We start from the raw sequence: 12,227 nt of genomic DNA on the forward strand, positions 1-12,227 counted from the left end.
AGCCGCCGGCAAGGGTCCCACAAAAAAAAAAAAAAAAAAGTTTCAATGGAATTGGTAAATTAGACCTAATGTTAGTATCTTATTTAATGAAGAAACATTAGAGACATTTCCACTAAAATCAGGAACAAAGCAAAGAAATCCACTATCTCTTTCAATCTTCAACATTACACCAGTGGAGTAAGCCTGTGCAACTAGATAAAATTTTTAGAAGCATAAGAATAGGTAAAGGAATAGTAAAACTCTCTCCACTTGCCTATGATAAGAACCTCTAGTTAACTGACAATACAATTACCTCCAACAGGATATAAACCAGGTGTTCATATACATAACACTTAGCAAGCAATCCAATCGATGAGAAAAATCCCATTGACAATAGTAAAAAAAATTTAAGTATCAATAACTTAACAAAGGCATAAAATCTATAAAAAAATAAAGATATTTGAAAGACACAAAAGTAGAACTGAGGAGATAATCCTATTCTTAAAATGACTCAACATTATGAAAATGTCAGTTCTAAGTTAATTTATAAATTGAATGTAATATCAATAAAATATCAACAAACTTTTTTATGAAATTAGCAAGTTGCTACTAAAGTTCATATGGAAAAGTAAACCTGCAAGAATAGCCAGGAAAAGAAGCAAGCACCAAGTTGGGAATAGCCCTATAGACAATAAACACATTATGAAAGCCCCCATAATTAACAGTGTAGTGCTGGTACATGAAGGGAAAACAGCTCAGTGGAATAGAATAAAAAGTCAGGTACAGACCCAGGGATGTAAGAGTTTCAGCATATGATAGAGGTGGTGTGTCAAATCACTAGGGCAAATATGCCTTTTTAAGAAAGGGTGCTGGGAAAACGGGGTAGCAATTTAGAGAAAAATAAAATTACATCCTGATTTCAAATCAGGTATAAGAATAAAGGTCAAATAGATTCTAAATGTAAAAAAAAAAAAAAAAGACTATACAAGTAGTAAAAGAAAACATAGGTAAAAATTCTCCTTTACCTCAGGGGGAAAGAATGTCTTTCTAATAGTGACTCCAAATCCGAAGTTGATAAAGGATTGATTAACACAGTCACATAAATATATATTTTTTAAATTTTGCATAGTAAAAAAAAAAAATCAATGCACACACACAAAACAACACAAACTGGGAGCAAATCTCTATATACACCACAAAGGACTTCACCCTTAGAATGTAAAGAGCTCGTAAAGTTGAGGGATAAAAGACAAACCAACTGTTTCTGACAGAACCAGAATAAATTATAAAAGTTAAAAAAAAAAATGAACCCTCAAGCATGAAAAATTGTTCACACTCATAATTACCATTAGACAAATGCAGATTAAAGCACGAATACCATTTTTCACCCACGGGATGGCAAAGAATGAAAACATAACGGCATATCCTGCCTGCATGGATGTGGGGAAAGGCGCCCTCATGCAGCTGGTAGGGACACAATCGATCCCACCATTCTGGAGGGAAATACGGTAACACTAGCAAAACAACACACACACAACCTTTTGACCAAGTAATTTTACTCCCAGCAATCTAACCTGAAGATACATCCCCACCAACATACACCAGGTTATTTCATTATATCACTGCTGGTAACTGCAAAATATACTAAACAGCCTAAATGCTCACACAAGAGAATGGATGCATAAAGCAGGGTACATCCACACAGAGGGGTGGGTGGGGTAAATGGAAGTTAGCAGGTTTTTTCCATCCTCCTGTAACAGGGTGGTCCCCAGGAAAGGGGGAGGTTCCAGGTTCCCTGCCCCACCCAAGGGAGGGTGGATGTGAGCAGGGAGAGAAGAGGCTGCAGAGGAGACTGAGGAAGGAAGGAAGCAGGGGATGGAGCCAGAAGGAGACCTGGAGGAGGCGCATGGAGCCTAGAGACACGTGAAGAAACTGCACTTGTCTTTTGGTTGTGGACGGGGTGACACAGATGTGGGTGAGACCCGTGGGGAGGTGACAGTGGCAGCTTTTATCTTGATGTTGATTTTGCTCTTTTCCTTCTGGGCTTGTCTGGTTGTTTCTGACCCTTTTCTGTGGGTCCCCACTGGAAGATGCTTTAGACTTGTGGCAGGCTTTGGGGCCTTGCTCTGGGCCAATCCCATTTGGATGGACGTTTACCCACAAGGGGACGGGGAACTTTGGGTGCTTCATTTAGAAACTAGATTCTTTGCCTTTCCTGTATTGTTTCCTAATTGTATTAAAGTTCCTTCCTATTAAAGTCTCATGTTTTGTGTTAATGCGGCGGATGGCAGAACCTATTTAGAGCAGGCAGGTTTGCGGGGTCTGGGCTGCCCCACTCCCTGTCCTGGAACACTCCCGCCATTAGCACCAATGAGCAACATCTCAGGTCTTACACCCACGCCTCACGGCGGCACCTGGAGTACGGGGTGTGGGTGCGTGAGTGGGCACAGCTGAGCTGAGAGACTGAGCATACACAAGGGCAGCATCACAGAAGGACGCAGCAGAGGCTCCACACAGAAGACCACACGTGGAGTGCAGTGGAGACCAGCCGGGAGGCCAGGAGAGAAGGCCGGAAAGCCTGGAAAGAGTGAAGATACGCTGGGGGCTAAGAGGCCTGCCAGCGCCCCCTGACCCCCTGCCCGCCCTGCACCTGGTGGCCTCACTACACATGGTGCAGAAAGATCATTAAAAGCCTGAAAAGGCCACCAAGGGCTCCAGGACTCCCCCTTTATCCGTCTGCCCGGATCATAGAAAACCTGCTCCGTGCCTTCCTGGCACTACAGGGTGCTACTCCGCTGCTTAAAAGAGAAAGAAGTTCTATGAGCTGACATGAAATGATTTCCTGTATATACTGGTAAGTGAAGAAAAGCAGAGTAGTTGTCATATGCTACCTTATATAGAGTAAGTAGCTGTCCGAAAGTAAACAAGCACCTGATCATTTTGGGGGAAAACAAAAACAGACAGAACTCCAGACAGACAAGCTAAACTAAAGAGATGACTACTTCCAGAAGGTGGGCAGAGAGGTGGGTGCAGGACAGGTAAGAGAGCAGGATACTTCTGAGCACACATTTTCACACAACTCTGACTTCTTAGAACTATGGTAACGTTTCACATACCCAAAATATAAACCAACATAATGAAACCAGGATGTGCGGAAAAACCCAAAATTTAACACAAACTAACAAAAAACTTAACTGTGTTACAAATAAATCACACAACACACTAGAGGAGAAAAGAGCTCAGCTGGGATAACTTTGGAAAACAGTGATTTGACAGATACTATCAGGCTAAACACAAAAATAACTATACACAAATATTGTAATCTAGTTAGCAAATGTGGTTGCTACAAGGGTATGGGTTAGCAATTCCAGAACTGCTACTAGGATCGAACAAACAGATGAACACATTATAGACAATGACAGCTGGGTTTCTCACTGTTGGAACAAAATTACAAGGAAAGAAGGAAGGTTAAGGAGAAGCCTGGGGTGTCGGGTTAGAATCAAAGGTGTCATTATGAGAACAGAAGAAAAAGTATACAGATGTGCACTTGTGTGTGTGTGTGTGGTTAGCTTATTTCCAAGCGCTGCCCACTGAGAAGGCCGAGAAGCAACAAGCTTCTGCCAGATCTGAATTTCCCAAAGTCTTTCTCCAATAGGGGGAACTAGCGCTCACACAACGGATACAAAAACTCATACAAGTTACCATTAACTCACACTGTGATTAACGGAAAAGTATAGCACTAAAATGTAACTTCCAAAAAGAATCAAACTTGGTACCAGCTGCAAGATCCGCACTGGCCAACTGTTAAAAGCTGTGCCAATTACTGTAGTTTAAGTTGCTCAGGCCAACAAAGCCTGCTTTATAACCAAATTCCTCTACACCTGTTTTAGTCTTCTTGGTCTCCCCACTTTCTCCCCCGCCCCCCCATCAAATATGAAGGCATTCTTCCCCTCCCATGACCAGTAAACTCAATTTCATAACTGGGAGCATAGGCTATGTGTACCCGCTAGGCAGAAATCTGTCCCTAAGTGATGGCTTAAGGGGAAAAAAAGCTTGATGAAAGATCCGTACGTCAGAGCCTCCAAGCAGCCCGCGGCAAGACTCCCACACCACATGTTATTCAAACAGCAGAACTGAGTACATACATACAAAACTCCTATAAGGGAAAATGGAGACAATACTCCTATTCTATGAAAATTGGTTATAGCAAAAAGATCCTGAGTTCAAGTCTGTGTTAAAACACTGAAAGACTTCATCTTTAAGGGAAAGTTCATATAAAACACATTTTTGAAAAGATTTATTTTAGTTATGCATACAGGAGCTGGGGTATAGGCCAGAGGTGTGTGGGGGAGAAGGGATGAGAGGATTCACCAGAGACAAAGTGGGAAGCAGAACGGGTGGGTCTATTGAAATATGCTGCTGAGGGGAGCAGCAGGAGAGACAGGAGAGGCTGCTGCGCCATGTGGGTCAGCTCCCTGGCCGGGGATCGAACTCATGCTGCACTGGCTTGCCATAGCTTCACAGTGCTGAGACTTAATCCCTTGTGCCACCAGGGAGAACCATAAAACACATTTTAAAAATAATTCCTATGCCTAATTTTAAAAACCACAATACACCCCAAAAGAAATCCATTCTAACAAGAATGAAATCAGAGTTAAACTATACTTAAGTAAATATTTTATAAATATTATTCCCAAGGCAGTTACTATCATTTTTAACAGACGGATGCTTAGACAGTAATTTTAATAAAGAACAAAAACAAAAGTAAAATGTTTACGGAAGTATCTCTCTGGACCGCCCTGTCGGTGCTCACCTCTGTCCCCCCCAGGGCAGAGGCGGGTAAGGAAGAAGAGACCCAGGAACCCCTACGGACCGACAGGGGGAGCTCCGGAGCCAGCTCATCAGAGCTGGGACCTTCTAGCTTTGTGACCCAGGAAAGTCACTGTCATCTCTAACCCTCAGAATTCCTCATCTATAAAATGGGGGTAGTACTACCACTCACCCAGCAAGGTGACCGTGGGGTGAGGAGAGGTAATGACTGCATCTGACACAATCAGAATAGTGCCGAGCACTTGCTATGAAGCATTCGGTAAGTGCCTGAGTTCCCAGGACTCTGGAGCAAGTACCTGAGAATCTCCCACCCAGTAGCATTATTCCAGAGAAAATTTTTCTAGTCCCAAAATGACAATTATAAAAATAATCTTTTACAGCAATAAAAATTAATGTATGACATTTGTAAATTACAAAAAAGGACTGGAACCTTTACAGCCATCTTTCACTGGGTTATCACAACGGCCTCCTTACTGGTCTGCCTGTCCTCTTGGCCTCCCTCCAGTCTATTCCCCAAGCAGCGGCCAGAGAAAACTTTTTAAAGGTTGTCACATCGTTTACTCCTCCACTCAAAATACACCATTTGTTCCGAGTAAAACCCAAAATGTGCCGTGTTCAAACGCCGCCTCCTCAAGGCCGTCCAGCCGCACCCCACGAAAGTAGACCCCTAGGCCCCTCTCTCTCTCCCCCCCAACAATTTTTCTTCATAGCATGTAACATTCTTTTGATTATCTTCCCCGCTCAATTTAAATTGTAAGAGGGCAAGGACTCTGTTTCGTTCTGGCTCTATTCCTAGTACTGACAACAGTGCCGGGTGTACTGCAAACTCTGGGCCACAGCCAGCGTCATACTTAGTGATAAAATACAAGAGGCAATCCTATTAAAGTCAGGAACAAAAAACAAAACAATTATAAAATACCTTCTGTCAGCCACTGAAGTGGCAACTTTTTAATTTTTGAAACTTTTAAATAATTGAAACACACTTCAAAGATTAAAGTTTTGAAATCAGAGCACAGACAGCTCAGTGAATTTTCCATCTGCACACACTCCTGTAACTACCACCTAACATCAAGACATGGGACAGTTCCCGGATCTCAGAAGCTGCTGGGTTTCCTCTCAATCAATACCCCCACAGAGGTAACACCTGTCTGACTTCTACGACCCAATTACCCCTGTATTTGATCTTTTGTTCAACTTCACTGCTCTGAGATTCACTCGCATGGCTCATGCATGCTGATGCAGCCGCTCTTTCATCACCAAGTAGTATTCCATTTTAAAACATCCCGCAACATTTTCTATCTGCTGCTGCTGACAGGCTGTTCCAATTTGGGGATAATATGAATAATGCAACCATGAACACTGTTGGGTATGTATTTCGGTGCAAATATTCACATAACTACAGCTACAGACTGGCAAAATTTTTGCTTGGCTGGGCTAGGGAAGGGGCAATAATACCTGAGATTGGTGCGATACAGAGAACTAGAAAGTGGGCGCTGCTGGTGGCAGCATAAACTGCAATAACCTTTCTGGAGGGCAATCTGGCAGTAGGCACAAGAAGCCTAAAAATATCTGCACCCATGACTAATACTTCTACTTCAAGGAAATGTCTTCTGGAGTACTTACACACTGGGTACTGATACCATCCTTCTAAAGTTGTGAGTCCTACATGTTTTAACTCATTTAGAGGAATGTCAACCATTCCAAAATACAAGAAAAAGCAGTAAACAAGGCAAATGATTTTAAAATGTATTGTACTTCAGTGAAATTAAACATGATGCACTCACTGAAAATACTTTCAAAAGCACATTGAAGATATAGGGAAAAGCATACATGAATGAAAGAGGTTAGGTAACTAATACATAAAACAATTTCCAACTTTGTTTTTAAAATAAACTTATACCTTAAAAGGCTAAAGTAGTAAAATGTCCAAATATCACTGTAAGATATGAGTACCTGCACAGTATATTCATGTTTTCTGTACTTTTTATTTTTCTATATTTTGCTTTTGTCAATCAAAGAATAGGCGATTAAAAAGACTGATAAACAGAGCTGTTTACATTCCAACGGAGAGACAAAAGACACTATAATACCACTGAATGAGGGCACCAGTGCAGGATGCTTAGGATAAGATGAGCGTACTGGGGATTACAGGTGGGCACTATCAGGAAAGATCTCTATTGTCTCACTTCCAAGAACAGCACTGACTGAGCGAGGAGGGAAGAACTCGGCTCTGGGTTGGAAGGAACCTTCCCAGGCAAATCCTGTTAAAGCCTCAGCTCACTTCCCCTAGGGCACCAATTATACACGGTGCCCTGGCAGAGTTCTTTCCCTCTCACTGCGGGAACCAAAAGCTCAGGCAGACTGAGGCTGGGAGTTCCCGACCATCCAAGGCGCCACGGTTCAGCAGCCTCAAAGGGGAGGAAGCTGCTTCTACCAGGCCGTCAAACTTGGATGAAAAGTATCAGGGAAGGAAAGGCCTTCTAACCTGTCGGGATAAATTAGGACAAAAGCTTTTCAGATTTCCAGGCAGAGTAAACCCATATTTATACTGAAATTCACTGAATCCTTAACTTTAAAGAATTCTTCGACTTGAAAAAATAAAATGATCAGGTAAAGGCAGTTCTTTGCGCACACGCCCCTGCTCCCTCTTCGTACTCTACAGATGGGCCACCCCTGGCAAGCTGAGCTTGGGGATTAAAGGCACAGACCTTAGTACTTGAGGGGCCTGTTCTCACATAAGCAAATGACGTTTAATTATTACATAAGCAAAATATCGCTGTGCTCAAAAAAACCACTCACTCACTTCATGGGCCAATAAACATTAGGGGAAATATTGATTACATTAGAGGAAATATTGTTTTCCTGTGAAAACACAGAGACCCCAAATTAGCAATCTTTCACTAAGAATTAAACTTGCTAATAAAATACGGCTTTTGCATGGCCGGGCATTATCACATTTTCTAACTTTTGACATCTGAATCCCATTAAATTCCCAAGAACGACTAGCCAAAAATAACCCCAGGTTCAAAATAATCGTATTTCAGAGACAGCTACAGATGAGAAGTCACAGAAACTTACGTGACAAAAGCAGAGCATAACTTACTGAGGCCTCCTGACACGCGCCCTCCTAGCTTCCTTTCACCCTCCCCTGTTTACAACTGTATACAGAAGGGAATTACGAACTCCTCTATAAACTACAGGCAGCTTGTCATGCTTATAGTGTGAAGTTACCTAAATTAAGATAAATAACATTCTAGTCTAAAATTAACCAAATCTGCACACTGCACAATGGGGCAAATCTCTTAGCCAACTAAAACAGTTTTATAAAAAAACAAATACCTACACAACCACGCGGAATTCTGGTTTTATTCTATATGTAACCTAAATTTCTGGGTCATCTATTCTGACTGCCTTGATAGGGTAGTTAGGGGCTCCAACGGATGCAGAAATAGAATCGGCAAGACTTGGTATCTCCAAACTTTAATTTTACCTATCATCTACCTCCAGGAAAACCTCGGTTGGTGAGTTAAAAAAAAAAAAAAAAAAAAAAAGAACGCTGGATAATTTATTCTTAATTACACGTAGCGAGGCTGTAACACTATTCCCCAAGCATAGACCAAGCTGTTCGGGATTATCGGAGACGCAGGCTGCCCGTCCTTTATCCCAACACTGCGGTGCGTCCTGCGCTCTGGGCTGCCGTCCGAACTGGCCAACCTGAAAACTGACTGAGTGGAACGAGCTGCACTTGCAGACGGAAAGCGAAGTCAAACTAACTCTCCCCAGCCCGCGCGCCGCGAGAAGGCTGTCATGTCAAAGGCTTTCTCTCCCAGGGCCAGCAGAGGGAGACGAAGACATCTGGCCTGGTCGGGCAGCGTTTCTGTAAAATTGGGGAGGGGGAGCGGAGGCTGCATTTAAATGTCCTGCTGTCAATCAAAGGCCACGTCCCACCATCCCAGTCCCCAGATCAGCTCCCGCCCGGGAGCGCCCCGCGCCCCGACGCCACCCCGGCCGGCGCTCGGGAACCTGCGGCACCCAAAGGTGACCGCAGGCCGGGCCGCAGCGCCCAAATAAGGACTTTGGGAGCCCAACCCCAACTAGTTTCTTTGTTTAAATGCCTGCGAATCCCTCCCACGCCGGAGTCAAGAGGCTGTGGCGCCGCCCTTTATTAGCCTCACACTTTGATTACAAAACACACGAGTCGGCGGCCTGGCGGCGGGGGCGGCCCCGGCGCTCGCAAACGTCAAACCCGAGCGGCCGGCGGCGGCCGGGCCCGACCCACGGTCCCCCCGGGCCGGCCCAAGTTCGCCGGCGCCCGCGAGAGCCCCGCGCCGGCCGGGGGGCGCCGGCCCCGGGGGGGACCCGGCACCTCACTCTTTGTAAAGTTTGCGCGGCGGCGGCGCGGGGGCGGCGCGGGCCGGGGGCGCGCGGGGGTCCCCGCCCCGGCCCGCCGCCCACTCCGTCCGCCGCCCCCGCGGGGGGGGCGCGCCGCGGGCCCCCCCGAGCGCCCCGCCCGGGAGCCCGGGCCCGAACTTCCCCCCGGCATCCCCGGACCCCCCGAGCGCCTCATCTGTTGCTCTGTTTACTCCGCCGCGCCCCGCGCCCGGGAAGTTTGAGGACGCGGGCGAGGGGGCGCGACGGCCGGCGGGGGGCGGGCGTTCCGGGAGCCCCGGGCCGCGGCGGGCGGGCGCCCCGAGGGGGGCTGGCAGCGGCGGCGGCGGCGAGTCCCAGCCGGAGCCGGAGCCGCAGCCCGCGGCGGGCGGGCGGGGCGGACGCGACCCGGGGCGGCGGGCCGGGCCGCGCTGCTCCCGCCGCCCCAGCCGGCGCCCGCCCGCCGCGTCCCCCGTCCCCGGCCAACTTCCCGGCCGCCCCCTTTGTTCCCGTGCGTTGTGGCGACTCTTCGCCGGCCGGGAGCGCCGGCCCCGCCGCCGCCGCGAGCCGCCGCCGCGCGCCCCTCCGGGCCGGGCTGCGCGGGGCCCCGGCGCGGGCGGGCGGGCGGGCGGGCGGGCGGGCGGGGGCCGCGGCGCCTTACCTGCCGTGGAACCAGTCCTTGCAGACGTCGCACTCGATCATGAAGCGGCTCACGTCGTACGGCTGCCGGCACACGCAGTACACCGGCGGGGGCGGCGGGGGCGCCGAGGCCCGGCCCGGCGCCGCCACCGACCCGGCGGCCGCGGCGGCGCCCCCCGCGGCCACCGCCGCCGCCGCTCCGGCCATCTTTAAAACACACACGCTCGCTCGCCGCCCGCCCGCTCGCGGCCCCGCTCGCCGCCTGGAGCCGCGCCGCCGCCAGCCAGCGCCGCCTCCCGCAGCAGCCGGAGCAGCAGCCCCGGCGGCGGCGACGGCGGCGGCGGCGAAGCGCCCCAGTGCGCGCGCGCGAGGCCGCGGGGGGCGGGGCGGGGCGGGGCGGGGGCAGGCGGCGCGCGCCCGACGCGCGAGCCGGGGCGCGTCCTTCCGGCGCTCGGCGCGGGGCCGTGCGTCTCGCGCACGTCAGCCGCCGCCGCCGCCGGCGCGCGCGCCCCGCGTCCCTCGCGTCGGCCGGGCAGGGGCCGGGGCCGGGGTCGGGGCCGGGGTCGGGGGGCGGCTGCGGGGCGCGCGAGCGGGGTCCCTGAGGATGCGCGGGCGGCGCGGCGGGGGCGCGGGGGGCGCTCGGCTCCGAGGAGCGAGCGCCGAGGCGGCCGGGACGTTGCTGCGCTGCGGAGCGCGGCGCCGGCGGCGGCGGGGCGCGGAGGCCGGGACTCGGGACTTAGAGCCCCGCCAGGGCCGCCCCCGGCGCGGCGGAATCGAGCCCCGGCTCCGCGCGCGCCACCCCCGCGGGTCGGAGGCGCCGCTGTCCCGGCCCGCAGCGCCCTGCCCGGGAGGGGGGGGTCATGCAAACTTCGGGAACGTCCCAGCCGCACCCCCAACCACCAGCTGGGAAAGGAGAGCGCGGCGGAGCCACCGCGGGGTGGAGAGGCTGTCCCAGGAGGTCACGAATGTCTGGGAGCCCCGGGGCACCGGCCCGCGGCGGGGGAGGCTGGGGGAGGCCGGGGAGCAGCCTCGCGCGCTCGTCATCGCACGGCTCAGACGCGGGGGCTTGCGAGTCCTTTGGGAAAGAGAGAATATCCTACTGGGGGGCGACGACTAGGAAAAGGGATGCTACAAAAACCGGGTTGGCCGGACTTGGCACATAACAATACATATTTTTGAATGAAGGATGAGCCTGGTAACGGAAGCATTAAAACAGCTAACAAATAATGGTTAGAGAGACTGCCTCGGCATCCTGTCTCTGCGGATTAAGGATTATTGATTCAGATATTCGTAGCTGGATTTTGCAGGCATTGCGATCACTGGGTTCTAGCTCCCTGCGTAATTTTCGTTCCTGGTTTTTCTCATCCAGCCCCAGGCCGACGATCGCTGTTCATGGCTAACCTTCTATCGTTGAGGAAAGCGAGTCGTTCCCCTGAAGTGTCGGAGAGCTGTGCTGGAAATAAAGTTTAAACTTCTTGCTTCTGTAGCCAGCCTTTTTCCTACCAAACATGGGCCGAGCACATGCTTGTCAGGAAAAGAAACACCTGGCAATCATAGGAGACCACAAAGTGAATCAGTTGGAAACATTTCTCCTGGAGAATAAAGAAAAGTTACTGTGACCTTGGCGTGTGTTCGGAGTCCTGGTGGATTGGTGGAGCGGAAAGCGTTCTCCATCCAGAGCCGGCTTTCTCTCAGCCATCCAGTGGCGGGCAAGTCGCTCCATTTCTCCTGAACTAGATCTTGAGGATCTGTTTAAAGAAAACTTGTGGCTAATACCTTCCTTAACTGCTCAGAGGTTTTATAACCAGCATGAGAGAGTATGTATTTTTAAAAGTACATTGTAGAGAATGGGGACGGGGGTGCCACGAGCAACAGTGTGTCAGGGAAGGGGAGACAGTCAGGGTGAGAGGGGCATCCACACAGGGCAGCAGCCTGGGATGGGGTGTTCTCCCCCTGCTGGGGTGGGGGTGGGGGGCACCTGGCTTTCAGATGTCAGCACCACAGAGTGAAGAGGGCAGCCGGGCAGCAGCAGTGATGGGGGATTGGCATGTACAAGAACATTTATCAATAAATAAATACATATTTTCTAATGGGAGCCAGTTGAAAAAATAAAGCAAGAGCCTGGTTTCTCACTGTTGAAGAAGTGGATTATAAATAATGGGAATAAAACTAGGATGAACCTTTTGGTGGTGAACTGGTAATGAAGATATTGGTGGGGGTTTTTTAATATATATATATATATATATAAATATAGGTGCAGGTGTGTAAGTACACACATGCTCTGTCCACTGAGAGGATCTGGGAGTAGTGACACAACAACACAGAGAATACATCTAGCCCAGAGCTTGACTTCTAAATATGATTCACCTCTTCATTTTTCTTCTTGGCAAAATGACTAATTCCAGGACTGG

At 49.8% G+C, this 12,227-nt stretch overlaps 1 protein-coding gene across 1 annotated transcript in view; it reads right to left on the minus strand.

Annotated features, from left to right (window-relative positions):
- Positions 1-10,023, minus strand: part of KDM7A (lysine demethylase 7A) — a gene marked incomplete at both ends in the record, with an annotated part of 76,053 nt that extends 66,030 nt beyond the window's left edge. The window contains one exon of the mRNA XM_084229723.1: positions 9,839-10,023. Coding sequence (XP_084085849.1) covers positions 9,839-10,023 — 185 coding nt within the window. The remainder of the gene's footprint in view (positions 1-9,838) is intronic.
- Positions 10,024-12,227: the final 2,204 nt, after the last annotated feature.

This window comes from Talpa europaea (genome assembly GCF_964194135.1).
Source record: "Talpa europaea genome assembly, chromosome: 3".
In the NCBI taxonomy this organism is placed as follows: Eukaryota; Metazoa; Chordata; class Mammalia; order Eulipotyphla; family Talpidae; genus Talpa; species Talpa europaea.